General features: G+C 34.3%; 3 protein-coding genes and 1 long non-coding RNA gene across 9 annotated transcripts; all 4 read left to right on the top strand.

The window, feature by feature from the left end:
- Positions 1-1,349: 1,349 nt before the first annotated feature.
- On the top strand, positions 1,350-8,276 carry LOC104754006 (LRR receptor-like serine/threonine-protein kinase ERECTA). Of its 3 annotated transcripts, XM_087491227.1 has the most exons (28): positions 1,350-2,116; positions 2,490-2,628; positions 2,736-2,807; positions 2,923-2,994; positions 3,088-3,159; positions 3,248-3,319; positions 3,415-3,486; positions 3,565-3,636; positions 3,732-3,803; positions 3,926-3,994; positions 4,094-4,165; positions 4,252-4,323; positions 4,476-4,547; positions 4,641-4,712; positions 4,782-4,853; positions 4,942-5,013; positions 5,133-5,204; positions 5,286-5,357; positions 5,448-5,519; positions 5,602-5,673; positions 5,864-5,932; positions 6,084-6,152; positions 6,246-6,317; positions 6,415-6,488; positions 6,574-6,702; positions 6,792-7,139; positions 7,217-7,587; positions 7,735-8,276. In XM_087491227.1, the coding sequence occupies exons 1-28, from the start codon at positions 2,035-2,037 to the stop codon at positions 8,089-8,091; spliced, it is 3,003 nt and encodes a 1,000-aa protein (XP_087347353.1). In that variant the 5' UTR covers positions 1,350-2,034; the 3' UTR covers positions 8,092-8,276. The 3 variants fall into 3 exon arrangements, with proteins under 3 accessions (XP_087347353.1, XP_087347354.1, XP_087347355.1); XM_087491228.1 differs by lacking the exon at positions 6,084-6,152 and having other exon boundaries at positions 1,355-2,116; XM_087491229.1 differs by lacking the exons at positions 1,350-2,116; positions 2,490-2,628; positions 2,736-2,807; ... (11 more) ...; positions 4,782-4,853; positions 4,942-5,013 and having other exon boundaries at positions 5,140-5,204; positions 5,305-5,357.
- A 1,317-nt stretch (positions 8,277-9,593) lies between these two features.
- LOC147926008 (uncharacterized) lies at positions 9,594-10,624 on the top strand. The gene is made up of 3 exons (XR_015584304.1): positions 9,594-9,820; positions 10,139-10,173; positions 10,319-10,624. It is a non-coding gene; the product is annotated as an uncharacterized LOC147926008 (long non-coding RNA).
- Positions 10,625-13,103: 2,479 nt separating this feature from the next.
- Positions 13,104-15,180, top strand: LOC104752261 (agamous-like MADS-box protein AGL65). Its single transcript, XM_010474358.3, has 8 exons — positions 13,104-13,326; positions 13,814-13,873; positions 14,001-14,019; positions 14,307-14,380; positions 14,478-14,493; positions 14,578-14,645; positions 14,745-14,844; positions 14,927-15,180. The coding sequence occupies exons 1-8, from the start codon at positions 13,142-13,144 to the stop codon at positions 14,960-14,962; spliced, it is 558 nt and encodes a 185-aa protein (XP_010472660.1). The 5' UTR covers positions 13,104-13,141; the 3' UTR covers positions 14,963-15,180.
- A 680-nt stretch (positions 15,181-15,860) lies between these two features.
- Positions 15,861-20,238, top strand: LOC104752260 (guanine nucleotide-binding protein alpha-1 subunit). Of its 4 annotated transcripts, XM_087491232.1 has the most exons (15): positions 15,943-16,174; positions 16,462-16,519; positions 16,675-16,865; positions 16,971-17,043; positions 17,282-17,319; positions 17,412-17,501; positions 17,681-17,758; positions 17,863-17,970; positions 18,105-18,206; positions 18,613-18,668; positions 19,165-19,299; positions 19,392-19,485; positions 19,580-19,639; positions 19,727-19,806; positions 19,914-20,238. In XM_087491232.1, exons 3-15 carry the CDS (start codon positions 16,806-16,808, stop codon positions 20,089-20,091), a joined length of 1,152 nt encoding a protein of 383 aa, XP_087347358.1. In that variant the 5' UTR covers positions 15,943-16,174; positions 16,462-16,519; positions 16,675-16,805; the 3' UTR covers positions 20,092-20,238. The 4 variants fall into 4 exon arrangements, with proteins under 4 accessions (XP_087347357.1, XP_087347359.1, XP_087347358.1 ...); XM_087491231.1 differs by lacking the exon at positions 16,462-16,519 and having other exon boundaries at positions 15,861-16,174; XM_087491234.1 differs by lacking the exon at positions 17,282-17,319 and having other exon boundaries at positions 16,006-16,174; positions 16,971-17,047; positions 17,385-17,501.
- Positions 20,239-20,442: the final 204 nt, after the last annotated feature.

Raw genomic sequence — 20,442 nt, 5'->3', positions numbered from 1 at the left:
ATTTGAGACTCGATCCAAAATCATGGTTGTTCCCTATGTTTCTGAGAAGGAACCTACAAACGGAAAAAAAAAAAAAAAAAAAAAAGAAGAAGAAGAGAATTAGAAATTCTTATATTAGACGAACAAGAAAAATGAACAATAACAAGATTAATTTTGATAAGATATTCTTAGTAGTCATGTGCTTGATATAGGGGATTCGAAATGATTGGGTATTTAAAAGTGCTTGATATATGAGACTTTTGTTTCAAAATTTGGCCGTACTAATTGCTTTCCTCAAATTTCATGAGATGCTAATTTTTTTTAGTGAGTTGATGTGTATGTTTTTTAAGTTTTGTTTAGGTTACCAATGATATCGCTAATTTGCTAAAGATCTATATGATTGATATGAACATGCAATTAGTACAATCTTTAAGTGATTGTGATTATATGAACATGCAATCTTTCATCTTACTGTATCATTAAATTTTGTCTGTTAATCTATTTGCCTTCAAAATTAATTAACCAAGTAACAACGATATCATTGCATCTTGAGTCAAGATTCTTGACCAAGCTCCATAGTCTCAAATGATTCACGTGTGGTGAAGATCGTACTAGTATTTAAACCAAGTATATTCTCCATATTCAAAGTCATCCAAACAGAACATCTCCACGAATGATAATATGAAGTTGTTGTAAGTCGATCTGAAACAAGAACAAGACCAATGTAGTCATTGTTATGCAAATATAATAGTTAGGATTCTCAAATTGACCAGCTTGATATCATGACTGAAGAATTGTTCTGTGGTGGAGCACGATTATTGAAGGATAAACGATTGAACAACTCATCCTCAAGGACAATAAAAGAAGCTAGCCAAAGATATAGTACAATATTAAGTTTCAATACATTGGAGAAACCAAATCGGAAAGGAAGAGAACAAATGTAACGAAATAAGAACTTGTTATTTTGCCAAAAATGTTTCTTACAAATAAACTAATTAAGGTATACTTAAGCTAAAAAGGAAGAAGAAGAAGAAGAAGGTCTACTTAAGCTTATACATCCAAAGGAATCAAATTACATCACTAAACCAACATATAGTTAACTTGGTCAAACGATGTATCATAATAGTAATGAACTTTAGAAAAAATACAAAGAAAAGGAACTTGAACAAACTTCTTCTGTGAACTATGTTTATAAACTGTAGTAATCGAATTACATACTATGTAATGTAAGAAGAACATGGTAGTAATAAATATTACCTAAAATGTAAGCACCTAAATGTGACACTAGGGGGATTATACAAAAACACGAAATGACGAAAGTAGCCATCATAATGATTTTTATTGATATGGGGGTCATCTGTGAAACAGGCACAGAGAGACAAAGACTCGCAAGTATTGGCAGCGAAAGCGACCTCCTCCTTTATTCACCACTGCCATCAACATGTTCGTCCTTCATCAACATTTATGACCTTTTTACCCCTCCAAGAGAGAGAAATTGCAAAAAAAAAAAAAAACGAAAGGACACCTCTCTCACTACTCTCTCTCTCTCTACTGCAAAGCTTCAGAACTCTGGCAGAGAGATAAAAGAAAGATGATGGGGTTTTTAACTTTATCCTCGCAAATAATTCTTCTTCCCTTCGTCTCTTCTCACACACACAGTCCCTACACTTGTGTACAATCTCCTCTCTTTAAACCCACATTTAAAGACTCTCTCTTTCTCTCTCTCCATCTCTATCTCAGTCTGTGTTTCTGTCGTCTGAGCACTCAATGAAACCACACTGTAAATTTTCGTCAGTAAGGATGTGATGGAACGATAAAAATCAACACTTTATATTTTTTTCTCACGGTGAAAGTTGTAAAAAAAAAAGATCTAAAAACATAAATATTTGAGTTGCTCAAATTATAAAAAAAAAAATCTAATGTCGGTACATAATACGGTTCTCTTCTTCTTCTCTGTCCTCTGTTTTTTCTCCTTCTTCATGGAGGCTTGAAAAGCTTATAGACAGTGTAGCATAAAACGCAGTCGTTTTAAGGCTGTGTATAGTGGTGAGAAAAATGGCTCTGTTTGGAGATATTGTTCTTCTGGGTTTTCTCATCTGTTTGAGCTTTGGGAGTACTGCTGTGAATTCAGATGAAGGTATGTTTTTAATACTGATGCATGTTTCTTTAAAAGGCTCAAGATTTCTTCTTTAGTTTATTTTGAAGTGGAAGAAACTAAAGATGAGATTTTTATTTGATTTTGAAACTTCTGTGGTGAAAATGAGATCTGGGTACTTGTTATTTATTCTGTTTTTTTTTTTTTTTCTTTTGTAATGGGGTTTTTTTTTGACTTTGTGGGTCTAATTTAAAGAAATCTAAAGAAGCTTTGAATAAATTAGGGTTTGAGTTTTTTCTTTTGTTTTCTTGGAAGTTGGATTTTTAAGGACTTTTTAATTTTTTTTCTACTCAAGAACTGACAGATATTTGTTTTTGTTGTTTACGTGCGTGTGTTAATAAAATATAAATTAAAGGAGCAACGTTGCTGGAGATTAAGAAGTCGTTCAAAGATGTGAACAATGTTCTTTATGACTGGACAGCTTCACCTTCTTCGGATTATTGTGTCTGGAGAGGTGTCTCTTGTGAAAATGTCACCTTCAATGTTGTTGCTCTGTAAGTTTCCCCATCCCCCCCCTTTTTTTTTTTTATAAAGAGATTTTTTTTTTCGTGTTCTTGTGGGAAAAAGTTGTAATTTGTTTTGTGTGTTGTATGTTTTGTAGTAATTTGTCAGATTTGAATCTTGATGGAGAAATCTCACCTGCTATTGGAGATTTTAAGAGCCTCTTATCCATGTAACAGTTTCAAAAAATTACTGTAGCATAACATTAAATTATCTCCTTTTTTGGCTTAATGGTGTGTAACGCTGTGCTAATTAATTACTTTGTCTTATGTTTTTTACTAAAACAGTGATCTTAAAGGTAATCGCTTGTCTGGGCAAATTCCTGATGAGATTGGAGACTGTTCTTCTTTGCAAAACTTGTAAGAACAGTGATATAGGTGTTACTACCATTAATTTGTTCTTGGAACTTGGAAGTACAGAGGATGAAGTGTGTTCATGTTGTTTTTATTTAGAGACTTGTCTTTCAATGAATTAAGTGGAGACATACCGTTTTCGATTTCGAAGTTGAAGCAACTTGAAAAACTGTAAGTAGCTAGTTATTCTGTTACTAGTCTTCATATGTCATTGCTAAATATACTCACCATGTGGAATATAAATTCTACTTTTTGCCAGGATTCTGAAGAATAACCAATTGATAGGACCGATCCCTTCAACGCTTTCTCAGATTCCAAACCTGAAGATTCTGTATGTTGTCTCTGATGCTTACATGTGTAGTAGTACTTTTAGCTATATTAGATGATCAAAATGTGAAATTTCGATTGTTTGTGAAAAAATTCCAGGGACCTGGCACAGAATAAACTCAGTGGTGAGATACCAAGACTTATATACTGGAATGAAGTTCTTCAGTATCTGTAAGTGTCAATGTTTTTGAAGTCTGTTAATGTCTCTCTTTCATTGCCTTGTATTGATTTTTGTAATATGATGAGCAGTGGGTTGCGAGGAAACAACTTGGTTGGTAACATTTCTCCAGATTTGTGTCAGCTTACTGGTCTTTGGTATTTGTGAGTCTATGTACATCTTCTTGCGCATCTGAATAGTATGATGAGTTCTTTTTTCAGTATGATATCTCTGACTTTGTTTTTCTGTATTGAATCAGTGACGTGAGAAACAACAGTTTGACCGGTAGTATACCTGGGACAATAGGAAATTGCACTGCCTTCCAGGTTTTGTATGTGCCTCTCTCTTTCTCTCTCTCTCTCTCTCTCTCTCTCTCTCTGCTACTATACATCCTTACTGCAGTATGGTTAGTTGGGAAAAGCTATTGAATTGATTTGCTTATTATGAACCTAGGGACTTGTCCTACAACCAGCTTACTGGTGAGATCCCTTTCGACATCGGCTTTCTGCAAGTTGCAACATTGTTAGTTCTCGCCTCTCTACCGATCTGCACAAATATTTTGCTTTCAAATTTTGGCTAGCCTTTTGTTTTGTTTTAATAAACATCACTTGATCATCTTAGATCATTGCAAGGCAATCAGCTTTCTGGGAAGATTCCATCAGTGATTGGTCTCATGCAAGCTCTGGCAGTGTTGTAAGTACTTTTCTTCTAATCAACCAAGCTACTTATAACATTTTCATGAACTTAAAAGGTTCCATTTTGTTTTTTTTCTTTTACAGAGATTTAAGTGGCAACTTGTTGAGTGGACCTATTCCTCCGATTCTGGGAAATCTGACTTTCACTGAGAAATTGTAATTTTTACCGGCATACTCTCTTCATTAGTAGTAGAAGTTCAATTTTAGAAAATGAAAGTCTATGACTCATTAGAGTTTAGTTTTCAATTTGAAGTCTGTGATTCATACCCTGTAAATGATAGTGATTATCATTTTGGCTTTATCTCTAGGTATTTGCACAGTAACAAGCTGACTGGTTCGATTCCACCTGAGCTTGGAAACATGTCAAAACTCCATTACCTGTACGACCAACCTTTTCCTTAAGTTATCTTTCCCACACATTATATTATGAACTTTTGTATAGTCATCAACAATTTGTACAATATTTTGTGCAGGGAGCTCAACGATAATCATCTTACAGGTCATATACCACCGGAGCTTGGAAAGCTTACTGACTTGTTTGATCTGTAAGTAGTTCTCCTTATGCTTGCCATGTTTTTGATGTTCTAATATTGATGTGAACTATACACATATAGGAATGTGGCCAACAATGATCTAGAAGGACCTATACCTGATCATCTGAGCTCCTGCACAAACCTAAACAGCTTGTATGTATCTCTTTCTCTTAGAACTTTACACTGGAATGTTCAAGATTGTTGCTTTATATGATTTTGTGTCTCATTAATGTAACTGTAGAAATGTTCATGGGAACAAGTTTGGCGGCACCATACCACGAGCGTTTCAAAAGCTAGAAAGCATGACTTACCTGTAAGTATTGGCACTGAAAATCTTTCTGATATCTTATATCTGACATGGTTCCGCAGCATTTGTTTTTTGATTTTTATGCCATTGACTACCAAGTTTTTGGTTATCTTTGGTTCAACCAGGAATCTGTCCAACAACAATATCAAAGGTCCAATCCCAGTTGAGCTATCTCGTATCGGTAATTTAGATACATTGTAAGTGTTTCTTGTTTTATGTGAAGCATACATCTTCATATGTGCCGTGTGCCACTGTTATTTATTTTCTGACATTTAAAGGGATCTTTCCAACAACAAGATAAATGGCATCATTCCTTCTTCCCTTGGTGATCTGGAGCACCTTCTCAAGATGTGAGCATCCATGAGACCTCCAACTCCAATCTATTGTTTCCTCTAGTAAAAGATGAAAATGGGTTGTGAAATCGTGTATTCTTGATATAGGAACTTGAGCAGAAATCATATAACCGGTGTAGTTCCAGGCGACTTTGGAAATCTAAGAAGCATCATGGAAATGTAAGAAGTATCTTCTATTTGCTTAATTGGAGTTTTTCCATATATCACATTACTGTTCTGAATTTGTGTTTTGTGGTTGCAGAGATCTTTCTTATAATGATATCTCGGGCCCAATTCCAGAAGAGCTTAACCAATTGCAGAACATAATTTTGCTGTGAGTAATCTTCCTCTTACCCTTTCCATGCTGTTGATGAGCTGTATCAGTGTTGGAATACACACTTCTGTTAAATGAGTTAAATCAAGATAAAATTTTGAACATAGTCGATGTGGTTACTATGTGCAATCCAGAAACAGATAATGGGTTGATGATTATCTAAAGTTGTGTTTCTTAAAACTGCTTGCAGGAGACTGGAAAATAATAACTTGACTGGTAATGTTGGTTCATTAGCCAACTGCGTCAGTTTGAATGTATTGTAAGTAGTCACATTGGAATACACACTTCTGTTAAATGAGTTAAATCAAGATAAAATTTTGAACATAGTCGATGTGGTTACTATGTGCAATCCAGAAACAGATAATGGGTTGATGATTATCTAAAGTTGTGTTTCTTAAAACTGCTTGCAGGAGACTGGAAAATAATAACTTGACTGGTAATGTTGGTTCATTAGCCAACTGCGTCAGTTTGAATGTATTGTAAGTAGTCACATTGGTGCTGAAAACTTTTTGTCTCTCTGTAAGCATCTTGTGCTAAGAATGTAACCATGCAATCATGACTAACTCTTACAGGAATGTATCTCACAACAACCTGGAAGGCGATATCCCTAAGAACAGTAACTTCTCAAGATTTTCACCAGACAGGTATGGGAATTTAGCAGGTTTTGCTATTCTGCATTTTTTTTTTGTTGGCTAATGTTTGACCATAGTTCATCTCTGTTGTTTTTGGTTTTGGATAAAGCTTCATTGGCAATCCTGGTCTTTGTGGTAGTTGGCTAAACTCACCCTGTCGTGATTCTCATCCAACTGTACGAGGTGATTACGTTCTTCTAAAAGCTTCCATTCACAAAACCTAAAGATAATAAAAGCTTATGTTTCCATCTTTTTTTATTGTCTGCAGTGTCAATCTCTAGAGCAGCTATTCTTGGAATAGCTATTGGGGGACTTGTGATCCTTCTTATGGTCTTAATAGCAGCATGCCGGCCGCATAATCCTCCTCCTTTTCTTGATGGATCACTTGACAAACCAGGTATACTCTCCAAACCGCTTTACTAAACTTTCTTCACCTACCACTATTGTAATTCATTAGCTAATCCTTAAACTTCTTGGTGACATCAGTAACCTATTCAACCCCGAAGCTCGTCATCCTTCATATGAACATGGCACTCCACGTTTATGAGGATATCATGAGAATGACAGAGAATCTGAGTGAGAAATATATCATTGGGCATGGAGCATCAAGCACTGTATACAAATGCGTTTTGAAGAACTGCAAACCGGTTGCGATTAAGCGGCTCTACTCTCACAACCCACAGTCAATGAAACAGTTTGAGACCGAACTCGAGATGCTAAGTAGCATCAAGCACAGAAATCTTGTGAGCCTACAAGCCTATTCCCTCTCACACTTGGGGAGTCTTCTGTTCTATGACTACATGGAAAATGGCAGCCTCTGGGATCTTCTTCATGGTAAGTCTCATCGCCCAAAACGAAAACCTTCATTTGCTTCTTCTGTTCCCTAACATCTTTGCTTATGTTTTGTGAAGGCCCTACGAAGAAGAAAACTCTTGATTGGGACACAAGGCTTAAGATAGCATATGGTGCAGCACAAGGACTAGCGTATCTACATCATGACTGTAGTCCAAGGATCATACACAGAGACGTGAAATCGTCCAATATTCTCTTGGACAAAGATTTAGAGGCTCGTTTGACAGATTTTGGAATTGCTAAAAGCCTGTGTGTGTCAAAGACACATACTTCAACTTACGTTATGGGCACGATTGGTTACATAGACCCCGAGTATGCTCGCACTTCACGTCTCACTGAGAAATCCGATGTCTACAGTTATGGAATAGTGCTGCTTGAGTTGTTAACCCGAAGGAAAGCCGTCGATGATGAATCTAATCTCCACCATCTGGTTTGTTCTTTCTTGCCTCTCTGTCTCTCAGCTGTTACGTTTTTTTTTCAGCTGTTATGTTCTGTTTTCAGCTGTTCTGTTCTGTTTTCACATTGGCTATATATGGTTCTAATTAATTTTGTTTTCATTGATTCACTTGCACATCAGATAATGTCAAAGACGGGGAACAATGAAGTAATGGAAATGGCAGATCCAGACATCACATCGACGTGTAAGGATCTCGGTGTGGTGAAGAAAGTTTTCCAACTGGCACTCCTATGCACCAAAAGACAGCCAAGCGATCGACCTACGATGCACCAGGTGACTCGTGTACTCGGCAGCTTCATGTTGTCAGAACAGCCACCTGCCGTGACAGACACGTCAGCAGCGCTGGCTGGTTCTTGCTACGTCGATGAGTATGCGAATCTCAAGACTCCTCACTCTGTCAATTGCTCTTCCATGAGTGCTTCTGATGCTCAGCTCTTTCTTCGGTTTGGACAAGTTATTTCTCAGAACAGTGAGTAGTGTGAATTACTGTTTTTTCTTAGGAGAAAAATCTACAAAACGGTTTTGTTGCATTAAGCTGTTAGAAAATTATTGTTCTCATGTAAAAATTTATGCACTGCCTTATTATTATTAGACAAGTGTGTGAATATCCTCAGACTGGCACTCAAAGTTCCTATTTCTATCCAAACTTATGTTTCGGCAAAGGTAGTTCATTAAACTTATGATGGTCCACTAGGAACTTAGAATATGTAAGGAATGAGATAATGGAGAAAAACAATCAACACCTCAGCAGAGGTAAGGCGAACGGGAGGGCGATTAGGGTTTGGTATTTGTTTGCTGCACGCAAGGATCTTAGGCCGCCGTTGAATCGGACCATGGCCACAAGGATCGGAAATGATCTAGTGTCGTCATCAAGTCCTGCAAAAGAAGACTCTAGTCCAAAATAGTATGCAAATGTTTTCGGAAGTAAGCCTAGTCTAACAAAGTTCAATGTTGATGTCAATGTCGTCGATGGTAAAGCCACGGTTGCACCCCCAGAGGAGATTTTTGAGGATTTGCTCTAGCTATAGGAAGATTTTCTGGTGGGGCGATTCCCTTATGTGGCTCCACATGTTGCTTAAAGTCCATGTTATTGTTAACAAAATTTGGAACCTTGGAGACAAATACATTCCCATTAATGTTTTCAGCGTGAACGAGACAACGGTATAGTTTCGTATTCGTAACGCTTCAGCCAGGCACATGATCTCCCAATACTTGCTTCCATGCCGATGTGGGTTATCCATCAAAAATGTTCCCCACTCTATGTTTACTTGGAAGGGACTTAGCTATATTGCTTGCCGGTAGGATTTTTAAAAAGTCTAATAAAATTCACTATTATTACACTAATAATTTAAATATATATTTTAAAATGGACAATTGACAAAAATAGCACTAATTTAAGTTTTTAGTCCAAAACTAGTACATATATTCAAAAGTTCCAAAATTAGCACAAACTTATATATTATTAAAATAAATAAAATTAGAAAAATACTCTAGATTAGCACTATTTTATGTTTTTCTTCCAAAAGTAGCACAAACGCTTAATTTTTCCAAATGTAACATTAAGTGATATTTGATATTTAATTATACTCACGATTTTGGGTTTATCTGGTGAAGCTTGCCATGAATCACCACATCTGAGATCTAGCTCATCTTCAACCACTTTCGGGAGAAACGTCGCCGTCGTCGCATCTCGTTCTGGGCTCCGGCGTTGACCGGTCAGCTATTCAGTGTAGGCACATGACCAAGAAAATGCGTAAACGATTCCAATTTGAGAAACGGAGTATGGAATCTATCTCGATCTGGCCTTTCGATAATCACTAGCACAAAAATAGCTGACCGGGCAATTGACAAAAATAACACTAATTTAAGTTTTTAGTCCAAAACTAGCACACATATTCAAAAGTTCCAAAATTAGCACAAACTTATATATCATTAAAATAAATAAAATATTAATAAAATTCTAACAATATCAAAATCGTGAGATTGCAATAATCATGTTCTCTCTCACTTCTCTCTCTTCGCCGATTCCAAATTCAATCTCAGACAATGTTTCACCGGCGAACCCAATCGGATATGTGAGTCATCCGAAGTCAGTCAAACCTGTAATTGCGTTCTCGACATTGAAACGGAGCCCAAGCATGAATCTAAAGACCGTAGAGATCTTCGAGCTCTGGTTCAGAAAAACGAGATAGCCCAAGCTTCGCAGGTCCCAAACTCTATCTCTAATTTTAATTTGAATGATTTAGTTGGTGTTAGATATGGAGAGTTTTCTGATTTGTGACCTTCAACCACGATAAATCCCATGACGGGGGTGACGAAGGTTTGGTTTTTTTTTTTGCTCCATTATGATGGCTCTCATACAAGAAATTAAAAACATTGTTTCGATTTGGATCCAGATCTAATAGTTGTGATGGGGATTCGATTCAAATCTCTCTCTCGGGTTTTGATCTCTTTATTGTGTGATCATGAATTTTCGAGTATCTTCTGAAAATTTAGTTGTTTTGGAAATGAAATTGTGTTGCAGGTGAGCTTGATGGCATTTGCTTTCTTATTCTCCAGGTTCGTTCAGTACAATCAAATCCAAGTTGACAATATAGCTGAACTTGAGAGAACATGAGCTGATTGGTTTAGTTAGAATGATAACATTTTCTTAGTCTGAATCATTCACATCCCATCTCCCAACAATGTGTTTTCTTATTGATAGTGATGGCTCTCAGACTAGAAATCATCATTCACATCCCATCTCCCATCAGAGTCACATTTGAAAATTGAGGAAGTATTGTTGAGAATTCATGAAGACTTTCCTGAAACTTATTTCCTGATGCAGATGTAGATGACACAAGATGCAAGTATGTTTTGGATATTTGCAAATGAGACTGTGTTCTTTTATCCATTTTTACTATATATGTTGTTTAGACATATATGATGCTTGAGAAACCTTTTTATTTTTTTTGGTACTTGTATGATGTATAACATTCTCACATGTTTATGTTAGCACTTTGTTTTAACTGTGACTGAGCTTCATGAAAGATTGTAAGAAATTCGGGAAGGATTGTATGAAATTTGGGAAGGATTCTAAGAACTTTATGAAGAATTTCCTTGAACTTCATGATGGCTTTCATAAAAAAGTTTAGATTCCCAAACATCAGAATGTGCACAAAAATGAAATCATTACCTATCACTAATGGAATAATCTACTAATATTTGACACATTGATCCAAAATACACAAAAATATATATACTTAGAAACACATATATTTAAATTTATGAAGGGTTCAATAATATTTAGGAATGACTTTTTGAAATTCGGGATCGTCTTCATAAAGATAGTAGTTAAAAAAGATTGCATGTTTAAAGTGTTCTTGCTTAAATTTAGGATGGTTTAAACATGTTGTTTGGTCTGTCATGGAACATCTTGTTCATCATCAACTCTTCTTTGGAACAACATACTCAATTTCCTTACACCGTTTATTTCTTCTTTGCTGAAATCAAAATGTAAAAAAACCCACATTACATTTAAACACATCAAAGATATTACACACTTCTCCAACACAAGACACAAGATAATTCTATCTTGTAAAGAAACATTTCAAAGACATCACAGACATAACACTAAAATACTTCATAAAATCAGTTTAGGAAGGTCTTCCTAATATTTATGAAGGCATTATTGAAATTTAGGAAGACCTTCCCATACTGACGAACTCAAACTTCCACTCAAGTGCCCATTTTCTAATTGTCATCATCAACTCTCTCCTTTGTTCTTGAAATATCTGTTATCATGTATATCATCAATCACTTGAGTTAGAGCTGAAAACCTTATTCAACAAAATGATAAGTCCATGAATTCAATTTTTGTTTTAACATTACTTCAAGAGATATCTTATATATCACCCCACATTTAAACTAATTCTGCAACACTACCAGATTAATTAACCTTAAAACTATAAGAAACACTACCAATTTGATCTGTGTCATTAGCAAAACAATTCAAAAACTCATAACAAGCTAGATACTTTACCAAATTCAACCACTCCTAAACAGTTTACACTTCTTCTCAAAAGAATCATAATTCATAGGAATACTTAAAACTCTCCCACATAATCTCACCATTATTTCTATCATATTGTAGCATAAGATTTCCAGAATCCATTAGCTGAACCCAAGTAGCTAAATCTCGCTCCTTTCCTCCACCTCTCACCACCATATCCATCGTTGTTCCTCTACCTCTTCGACGATCTCTCTTTTTGTCCCGATGACAAGAGTCTTCCACCAAATCCAGCAAATCTATAAACCATATTCCAAATATGTAATTTCTTGATTTGCTTGTTCTCTCATCATCTTTTTTTCGTATTTATCATTTTTTCATCATCTTTGTTGACTTGGAAGTGATTATTCAAATTTAGAGGTAGTCAAGTGAGAGGGCGAGTTGAGATTGGAGCAGGGTTCAAATCCAACTCTTCATTTTGATTATCAAAAGGCCAGATCGAGATAAATCCCATACTCTGTTTCTCAAATCAGAATTGTTTACGCATTTTCTTGGTCATATGCCTACACTGAATAGCTGACCGATCAAGGCCGGAGCCCAGAACGAGATGCGACGACGGCGACGTTTCTCCCGAAAGTGGTTGAAGATGAGCTAGATCTCAGATGTGGTGATTCATGCAAGCTTCACCAGATAAATCCAAAATCGTGAGTATAATTAAATATCAAATATCACTTAATGCTACATTTAGAAAAATTAAGCGTTTGTGCTACTTTTGGAAGAAAAACATAAAATAGTGCTATTCTTGGATATTTCTCTTTTAAAATCTACTATTATGAAAAATATTTTGAAGAAATATTTTGAGGATTTGATTTTTAATGACTCTGCAAGATATGAGAGAGTTTGAGAGAGATTTCATTAGTTAAATATACAGAAATCCAAATCTCATAGTTTTAATTAGTTGGGATTTAAATGAATTTTACAATGAATTATATCAACTTCTCTAAAAAAAATATATTATAATCAATACACACCTGTTAGTTTTAGAAAACCTTAGCTTTCTAAATTAGGGATATCATCTAACTTCTTTTAGATTACATGCTATTTTTACTGTTTTTACAATCAACAATTAAAAATGAAAAGCAATCTGATTATTTTTTAGGAAAATCTATTTAATTATGATCATATAATTTTGTGTTACGTGCTAATATAATATTATGAATATTTAATTTTGTAATGTATTTGGATCCAACTAAATTTAAATAAATAATTAAAATGGAACATAATAAAAAAATTCACTTGTGTGTCAAAGAAAAAACATAGTTTATGTTTGTGTCATACTAAGGACATCAACTAAAATTTTTGAAACTAAATCTAAAAGTATTAAAGATAATAATTAGTATTAAACAATACATTAATCTAATGAAGATTCTATTTCAATTACATCTTTTATGATTCCAAGATCAACTTCCTCCAAACCCTTTTTTATATAAATTTGAGGAGAGCACTAAAAACAAATGAGAGAATAGCTGAAGAAAAAAAATGGGGAGGAAGAAATTAAAACTAGAGAGAATAGAGTGCCCAAAAGAGAGAAGCAGCAAATACTCAAAACGTAAAAAAGGAATTTTAAAGAAGGCAGAGGAATTAGCGTTGTTGTGCAATATTAGTATTCTTATGATTCTCATTTCTCCCACTGAGAAACCTACTCTTTTCCATACTCCTTCTAGGTACAATATTTGTTTAATAAATTTATTTTGTTTTCAAAAGTGTAAAATATTTAAACAGAAGTTTTTAAAATATATATTTTGAACATAACATATGTATTATCATGTTTTAACTTAGACGAAACAATCTTTTGAAAAATAAAACTACACTAGTATTGTTTTCTTTTGGGGATTATAAAATATTTTTCACCTTTTATTCTTTCTTTGTGTTTTCTTTTCATAAAGTTGGTTTTGAACCGCTTACGATTTATGAACATACACAAAAGGAGTTGATTCAATTTTTTTAAACTAGCTAGCTAGCAGTGACAATGTGAATTTATAAGAAATAGAAAAATGCACCATTAAACGCATGTCGTATAGGAAGTGTTATCATATGATCTTTTTTTTTTTTTTCACAAAACAGCTTAAAATTTACATTTATTTCCATTTCTTTAAAGATATGCATAAAAAATACATATATTTCGTAAAAATATGCTTATAAATATTGCAGATCTTTGTGTCAAATTTTGAAGGAGTTTCTCGGTACTTCAATACAAGAACGAGAAGAGAGGTTTGGACTTCATGATTTTTCTATTATTCTTATATTAAGTACATTTGCATGATTTTGTTGTTTTTTTTTTATTTATGTATAAAACAACCGATGTTTGCTATCTTTGGTGTTGTATGCACTCATTTAGACGAGCCTACACAACAAAGGTATGATTAACTCATCACATTATATTAAATTATCAAATAAAGTCTGACTTGCCAATTTCTTATATATTTTTTGAAATTAAAGCTAAGGAAATTTACTACGATGTTCAATTATTTTTGCTTTTTTTGTTGGTTGATTTAAAAGTTTATCCATGTGATATCAGTTTAGTTAGTAAAAATAAAATCTGAATACAAAAAGATTAAGAGAAATTATGCTAGCAACAAACAACTAAGTCATTTTCCTCTCTTTTTTTATATGAAACTTTTTTTTTTGTCTACATATAATAAAGATGTTGAAAAAAGTACTGGTGGAAAAAAAGGATGAAGAAGTTCCCATAGTAATTGATTATCTTTCGCCTGACAGGTATGCCACAGAGTCACAGATCATATAAATTATACTCACACATATGCAAATATATTATCCAGCAGACTAGATCTAATTTAGCTAGTATTTCTTGCAGAGGTGAAGTGATCCAGGTACAAAAATATTTCTTGCGGAAAATTAATATTTGAAAGAAATGTTTTAATGTTGTTTTAACACAATAACTATTTATAATTTAGGATGATAAAAAGGTCACTGAACTAAGAGAAACCAGGAGATTGCTTAATGAGAAGACGTCAATTTTAGAGTAATGAAGAAAAAAAATCACTAACGAAATATCAATACTTTCTAAAATTAATTTCAACCATTAGTTAATTGTTAAAACAACTATCTATTAATATATAAGGGGCTGGAAGAATGTAGCTGAAGTTAACGATTTGGGTCGACTCAATATCATGGAAAACTATTTAGCTTCTTCTATCAGCCATATCAGAAATATCCTAAAGGTTACTGCTTGTTAACATATTAATAAAGAATATTTATTCTAAATATGATTGAAATTTAACACAAATCTATATCCTCTTTCAGGTTAAAATCCAAGAAGAGCAGCAAACAGTGATATGATTTCAAAATGATAAACATATTTGTATCTAACCATTTCAAGAAGATAAAAATATTATACAATATCATATATATATATATATATTTTATATTTTCATCAGCGACTCATATGTGATATGTTAATTTATTTGTAGTTTATATTATACAATAATATTTGTGATTAACCTAAGTGAAAATAAAGGAGAAGTGAAAATAACATTCATGTCTAATTTGAAGACGTATTGTCTTGTTGGAACCTCTAGATCTTTTACTTCTATAATTTATTTTATAAATTTTTTTTTTCCATTTGGACAACCAATATTAAAATTATTTTTTAATTAATATTTGGTTAACAAAAAACTGCATTTAAACTGTGTTCACCAAAATAATGATTAAAAAATGAGAAAACTAGTCAAGAAATGGTTAATACTTAATATAGATAGTATAAAATATAATAATTTTTTTAATTAATGTTTGGCTAACAAAAATAAACTACATTAATGAGTGTTCACCAAAATAATGATTAAAAAATGAGAAAATTAGTTAAGAAATGGTTAATATACATAGTATAAAAATGATTAAAGACTGAAAAGCATATTCAGAAGACATATTGGTGAAGTGATTTTAGTGCAGTGGTGGTAGGAGGTAAGTCTATTTGTAGAAAACACCATCACATTTGGGATCGAGTTCTTCTAAGAATATAGTAATTTGGCTAATAAACCTGCTAATTGTTCGAATAATTGACAAAAAAAAATGATTAGAAGCTTGACATAGGTTCCAACGTTCCGTAATTAATCTTCTTATCTAGAAGGAACACACATCTTTGTTTTTTTCAACATTTGACTGACCACTCAGGACCTTTCGGCGTAATTTCGCCTTCTCCCACTTTGCTAAACTTTGTTATTTTTCTTACTTTTTGACCAAATAAATCAAATATTGAATTTTGAAAAGAATAAAATAAAGAGAATTACATATATGTAATGTGTATACAAACAAATTGAAATACATCCAAAAGAGTGAGTGAAGCAAAAACATTAAAGCGGAAAGAAAGGGGTAAAACAATAATAGAAACAGGAGAGAAGCAGAAGTAGAAGTAGAAGTAAGTAGTAGAAGAAAGAAACCAAAGTACTTCTTCTTCTGCTCTCTTCTCAGAACTTGTTTTGTACTTTCTTCCTTCTTCTCTCTTGTTGTGAGCTCCCTACCCCAATCTCCACTTTCTTTTCACTCCTTCTTCAGGTGACTTCTTCTTTCTTCTCCCCCCCCCCCCCCCCCCCCCCCCAAATTTGCTCTTTTGGGTTTGTAAAAGTTTTGTTTTTTTCTTTTATTACTCAGATCTTATCCTCGTCCTCCTGGTTCTGTTTTTTTTTTTTTTTATAATTATTTTGTATTTCGTTTCGAATTGTTTTTTTTTTTGGTTTCTTCCAAGATTAGGGTTTTGTTTGTAGATCAGTTCGTCGTTGTTGAGAAATTTTTTTGGATCTGATTATAGTAGTGGAAGTGTGACTTGATTTGCTTTCTCACAGTTAGCTAGTTCCGAATTTTGTTATTGGTGTATGCTACTGAACTTGTTTCATTTCAAAGGTACTAATCCAATAAATTGTAAAGTTTTGTGCTTTTTTTCTTTTCGAGACTTGCATTCTTTGAACATTTTGGTTTGTGAAACTTTATGTATGATCATGAATTCATGAATGTTGAAGGATTTATAAGTGTATTTTCCTGGATGGTTTCATTACTAGGTGTGAGCATTGTTCTGCTTATGAGAGGCAACTGTAGCTGGAAAGCTCAAGATTTTTGTTGTTAGCTGTGGGCCTTTATATTTGTTTTTCGACTTTCATGCGGCTATACCTGTGGGGATATAGAAACAATCATGGGCTTACTCTGCAGCAGAAGTCGACATCATACTGAAGATACTGAAGAGGATACACAGGTTCACATCAGTAGCTCTAGGCTCTTGTAAACACTATTTGATTCTATGTATGTGAGCATTAGTTCTGATAATTCAAGTGTTCACATGGTTTGTTTTAATCTACAGGCTGCTGAGATCGAAAGACGGATACAGCAAGAAGCAAAGGCTGAAAAGCATATTCGGAAGCTTCTGCTACTTGGTATGTGATCTCTTGCTAATATACAATCAAGGACAATCTATTAGCGGATAGAAACAATGTAGATATAGTAAAATTTTGTTAACTACTTGAAGAGTGATCTGCTGTTGCATTAGACTAATAGACTTTCTTGCTGTGTGTAAACCTTTTTCTTTATATCTACTTTTCTGAAGTTTTGCGCCTTCTGTATTTTGTTAACTTGGGAGTTTACACTAATTTCTTGACTGATCTTGCTGTAAAGGTGCTGGAGAATCTGGAAAATCTACAATTTTTAAGCAGGCAAGTCACAAGGAAAATTGGTTGTAGTCTATTACTTGAAATTTATTTATGAATTGTGTTAATAGAATGGGACAAACTTACTAAATTTGCAGATAAAACTCCTCTTTCAAACGGGATTTGATGAAGGGGAACTAAAAAGCTATGTTCCAGTGATCCATGCCAATGTCTACCAGACTATAAAAGTATGCAATATTTGAAATGGCTTTGTTGGGTTTATGCTTTTAATTGGTGGTGTTTTCGAGTTCTTTCGATTAAATTTTTTTAGAGAAGCAGTTCTATTTTATTAATTCATTTTTTGGTCATGTGTTGATCTTAGTATGTTGTACATGTAGCTTATCAGCTACTCTATATTGTTGAACAGTTATTGCATGATGGAACAAAGGAGTTTGGTCAAAATGAAACAGATTCTGCAAAATATATGTTATCCTCTGAAAGTATGGTAAGTGGTTATATTTCTAGGTCACTTGAGCTGTCTTTTGTTAGAGTTTTGCGAATTGTAAAGTACATTATCTTATGGTTTTCGACTTATTATCCTAATATCAGGAAATTGGGGAGAAGCTATCTGAGATTGGTGGTAGGTTAGACTATCCACGTCTTACCAAGGACCTCGCTGAGGGAATAGAAACACTATGGAAGGATCCTGCAATCCAGGTGTGTTTGTCTGTGACTGCACATTTTCTTTACTGTTGCACAGTGCAACTTGCACTCCAAGTTGAATACATGATTTCAATTCTTCTATCCTGGTATGCACTTTTATGTGAATGTCTAGATTTTTCATTTTGTAGGAAACATGTTCTCGTGGTAATGAAATTCAAGTTCCTGATTGTACGAAATATCTGATGGAGAACTTGAAGAGACTATCAGATATAAATTATATTCCAACAAAGGTACAGCCCAAGTTTCACTATTTGTTGAAAACATTGGAAGTAGTGACATAAGCTGGCTGAGTTGAATTCATTGGATCAGCCTCGCGGGATCAATTCATCAACAAACAGTAGCTTTTTGCTTTTCATAGCCTAGTTAATCCTATTCTATATATATATATATATATAGAATAGTTTTAAGAGCTTCCAAACAACACATCTTCTAGGGTCAATCTGCATTTTCTGTGACCATGTGTCTTCCGTAATGTGTCCTCATTGGTGCAGTTTTAAGAGCTTCCAAACAACACATATCTTCTTCTTGGGTGCCGGCAAATTTTAGAGACTAGGGTCATCTGCATTTTCTGTGACATGCATGCGTCTTCCGTAATGTGTCCTCATTGTTGCATATTTTTCTATGTTGGTGTTTCAGGAGGACATTCTCTATGCAAGAGTTCGTACAACTGGTGTCGTGGAAATACAGTTCAGGTGCCAACTACTTTGTATTTTACCTTTCTGCCTGTTTAATAGGGCATTTTTTATGCAAGTCAGGTCACAGGCTTTGTTAATAGGATGAGAAATTGTTTGATATGTCCTAAGGTTTTAGTCTGGTGCACAAGCTTTATAATTAGTCTAGGCGGTTTGTTGTCAACTGTAGCTGTGTGACAGCTTAGGAACAAAGTCATCCCGCAATTAGTTAGCGAGCTAACAGTGTAAAAGCATGGTAGGATTCTAGATTTGCTCGCATTGTAAATTGGAGTGTAGATTCTCTCGTTAATAAAGAGTCTTTGTGATGTGTAAATTGAATAAAACTGTTCTGGTTTGGATCCTATGATTGTCATTTCTTTTATGTACTAAAAGAATCCTACGACTTCCAGACCAGTATCAAATTTGTTGTCGACGTGAATGTACTTACAAGACTCCTTTACCTAAGACGGATTCACCTATGATGGTATATGAGTAGTAAAAGCTTGATTTTTTGCAGCCCTGTGGGAGAGAATAAGAAAAGTGGTGAAGTCTACCGGTTATTTGACGTGGGTGGACAGAGAAATGAGAGGAGGAAATGGATTCATCTGTTTGAAGGTGTAACTGCTGTGATATTTTGTGCTGCCATCAGCGAGTAAGCTCGCTCATTTTATTATAAATTATAAGGTATCCTTGTGCTGCTGTTCACATATAATCATATATCACAACCGAGAGTATTGATCATAGGTACGACCAAACGCTCTTTGAGGACGAGCAGAAAAACAGGATGATGGAGACCAAGGAATTATTCGACTGGGTTCTGAAACAGCCCTGTTTCGAGGTTTTTGTTGTTTTCTTTATATCCTTTCGGTTTAAACGTTAAAGAGAGACTCTTGAGATTGGTGGTTTACAAAAAATTTGGTTCTCTTACGCAGAAAACATCCTTCATGCTGTTCTTGAACAAGTTTGACATATTTGAGAAGAAGGTTCTTGACGTAAGAACTGAAGCATAGTTTATTTGTTTAGATATAGGCAAGCAAGTCTTGTGGTTTAATAAAACTTTCTTTATTCCATGTGCATAGGTTCCGTTGAACGTTTGCGAGTGGTTCAGAGATTACCAACCAGTTTCAAGTGGGAAACAAGAGATCGAGCATGCATACGAGTAAGCTCGTCCCCCAAACTACTGATATATACTAAATTGTTACTGGTAATTTTGACCTTGTGAATTTTTACATTTGTTTTTTGGGACTTGGATGAAATAAAAAAAAGGTTTGTGAAGAAGAAGTTTGAGGAATTATATTACCAGAACACGGCGCCGGATAGAGTGGACAGGGTATTCAAAATCTACAGGACGACGGCTTTGGACCAGAAGCTTGTAAAGAAAACGTTCAAGCTTGTAGATGAGACGCTAAGAAGGAGAAATCTATTGGAGGCTGGCCTTTTATGACCTTATTATTATTACCATATAACTCTCAAGTAAATTACCTCTCCTTTTTTTATATAAGAAAAAATTCAAAACCTGAAATGACGACATGTGTAATTCATCTGTCGGGACAAAAAAAAAAAAAAAAAAAAAAAACTTGCCGATTCGAAATTGGATGTTTCTCGATGGCTCCAACTATTTCTTCTAGTATCCTCAATGTTTTTGGTTAACATTCTTGTTTCTCAATATGGGTGCACAGCACAACCCATCTCCAAGAGAGTCATGCTTTATTTGAATTTTGAACATTTGACGATAGGCAGTGTGGCCACAATACAAAGAGCGTTTCGCGGTTGAGTCGGTCATCAACCATTAGTG

Source organism: Camelina sativa, chromosome 16, assembly GCF_030686135.1.
Source record: "Camelina sativa cultivar CO46 ecotype springtype chromosome 16, ASM3068613v1".
Classification (NCBI taxonomy): domain Eukaryota; kingdom Viridiplantae; phylum Streptophyta; class Magnoliopsida; order Brassicales; family Brassicaceae; genus Camelina; species Camelina sativa.
This window is presented reverse-complemented; position numbering and strand designations above follow the sequence as displayed.

Excerpts from the sequence above, each read along its gene's own strand:
- LOC104754006 (XM_087491227.1), top strand. The coding sequence starts at position 2,035 with ATGGCTCTGTTTGGAGATATTGTTCTTCTGGGTTTTCTCATCTGTTTG. Across the intron at positions 2,117-2,489 it reads TGCTGTGAATTCAGATGAAG|GAGCAACGTTGCTGGAGATT; the intron begins GTATGTTTTTAA and ends TATAAATTAAAG. Across the intron at positions 5,520-5,601 it reads CTAAGAAGCATCATGGAAAT|AGATCTTTCTTATAATGATA; the intron begins GTAAGAAGTATC and ends TTGTGGTTGCAG.
- LOC104752260 (XM_087491231.1), top strand. The coding sequence starts at position 16,806 with ATGGGCTTACTCTGCAGCAGAAGTCGACATCATACTGAAGATACTGAA. Across the intron at positions 17,502-17,680 it reads ATGTCTACCAGACTATAAAA|TTATTGCATGATGGAACAAA; the intron begins GTATGCAATATT and ends ATTGTTGAACAG. Across the intron at positions 17,971-18,104 it reads GGAAGGATCCTGCAATCCAG|GAAACATGTTCTCGTGGTAA; the intron begins GTGTGTTTGTCT and ends TTCATTTTGTAG.
- LOC104752261 (XM_010474358.3), top strand. The coding sequence starts at position 13,142 with ATGGGGAGGAAGAAATTAAAACTAGAGAGAATAGAGTGCCCAAAAGAG. Across the intron at positions 14,646-14,744 it reads GAGAAGACGTCAATTTTAGA|GGGCTGGAAGAATGTAGCTG; the intron begins GTAATGAAGAAA and ends TTAATATATAAG. Across the intron at positions 14,845-14,926 it reads ATATCAGAAATATCCTAAAG|GTTAAAATCCAAGAAGAGCA; the intron begins GTTACTGCTTGT and ends ATCCTCTTTCAG.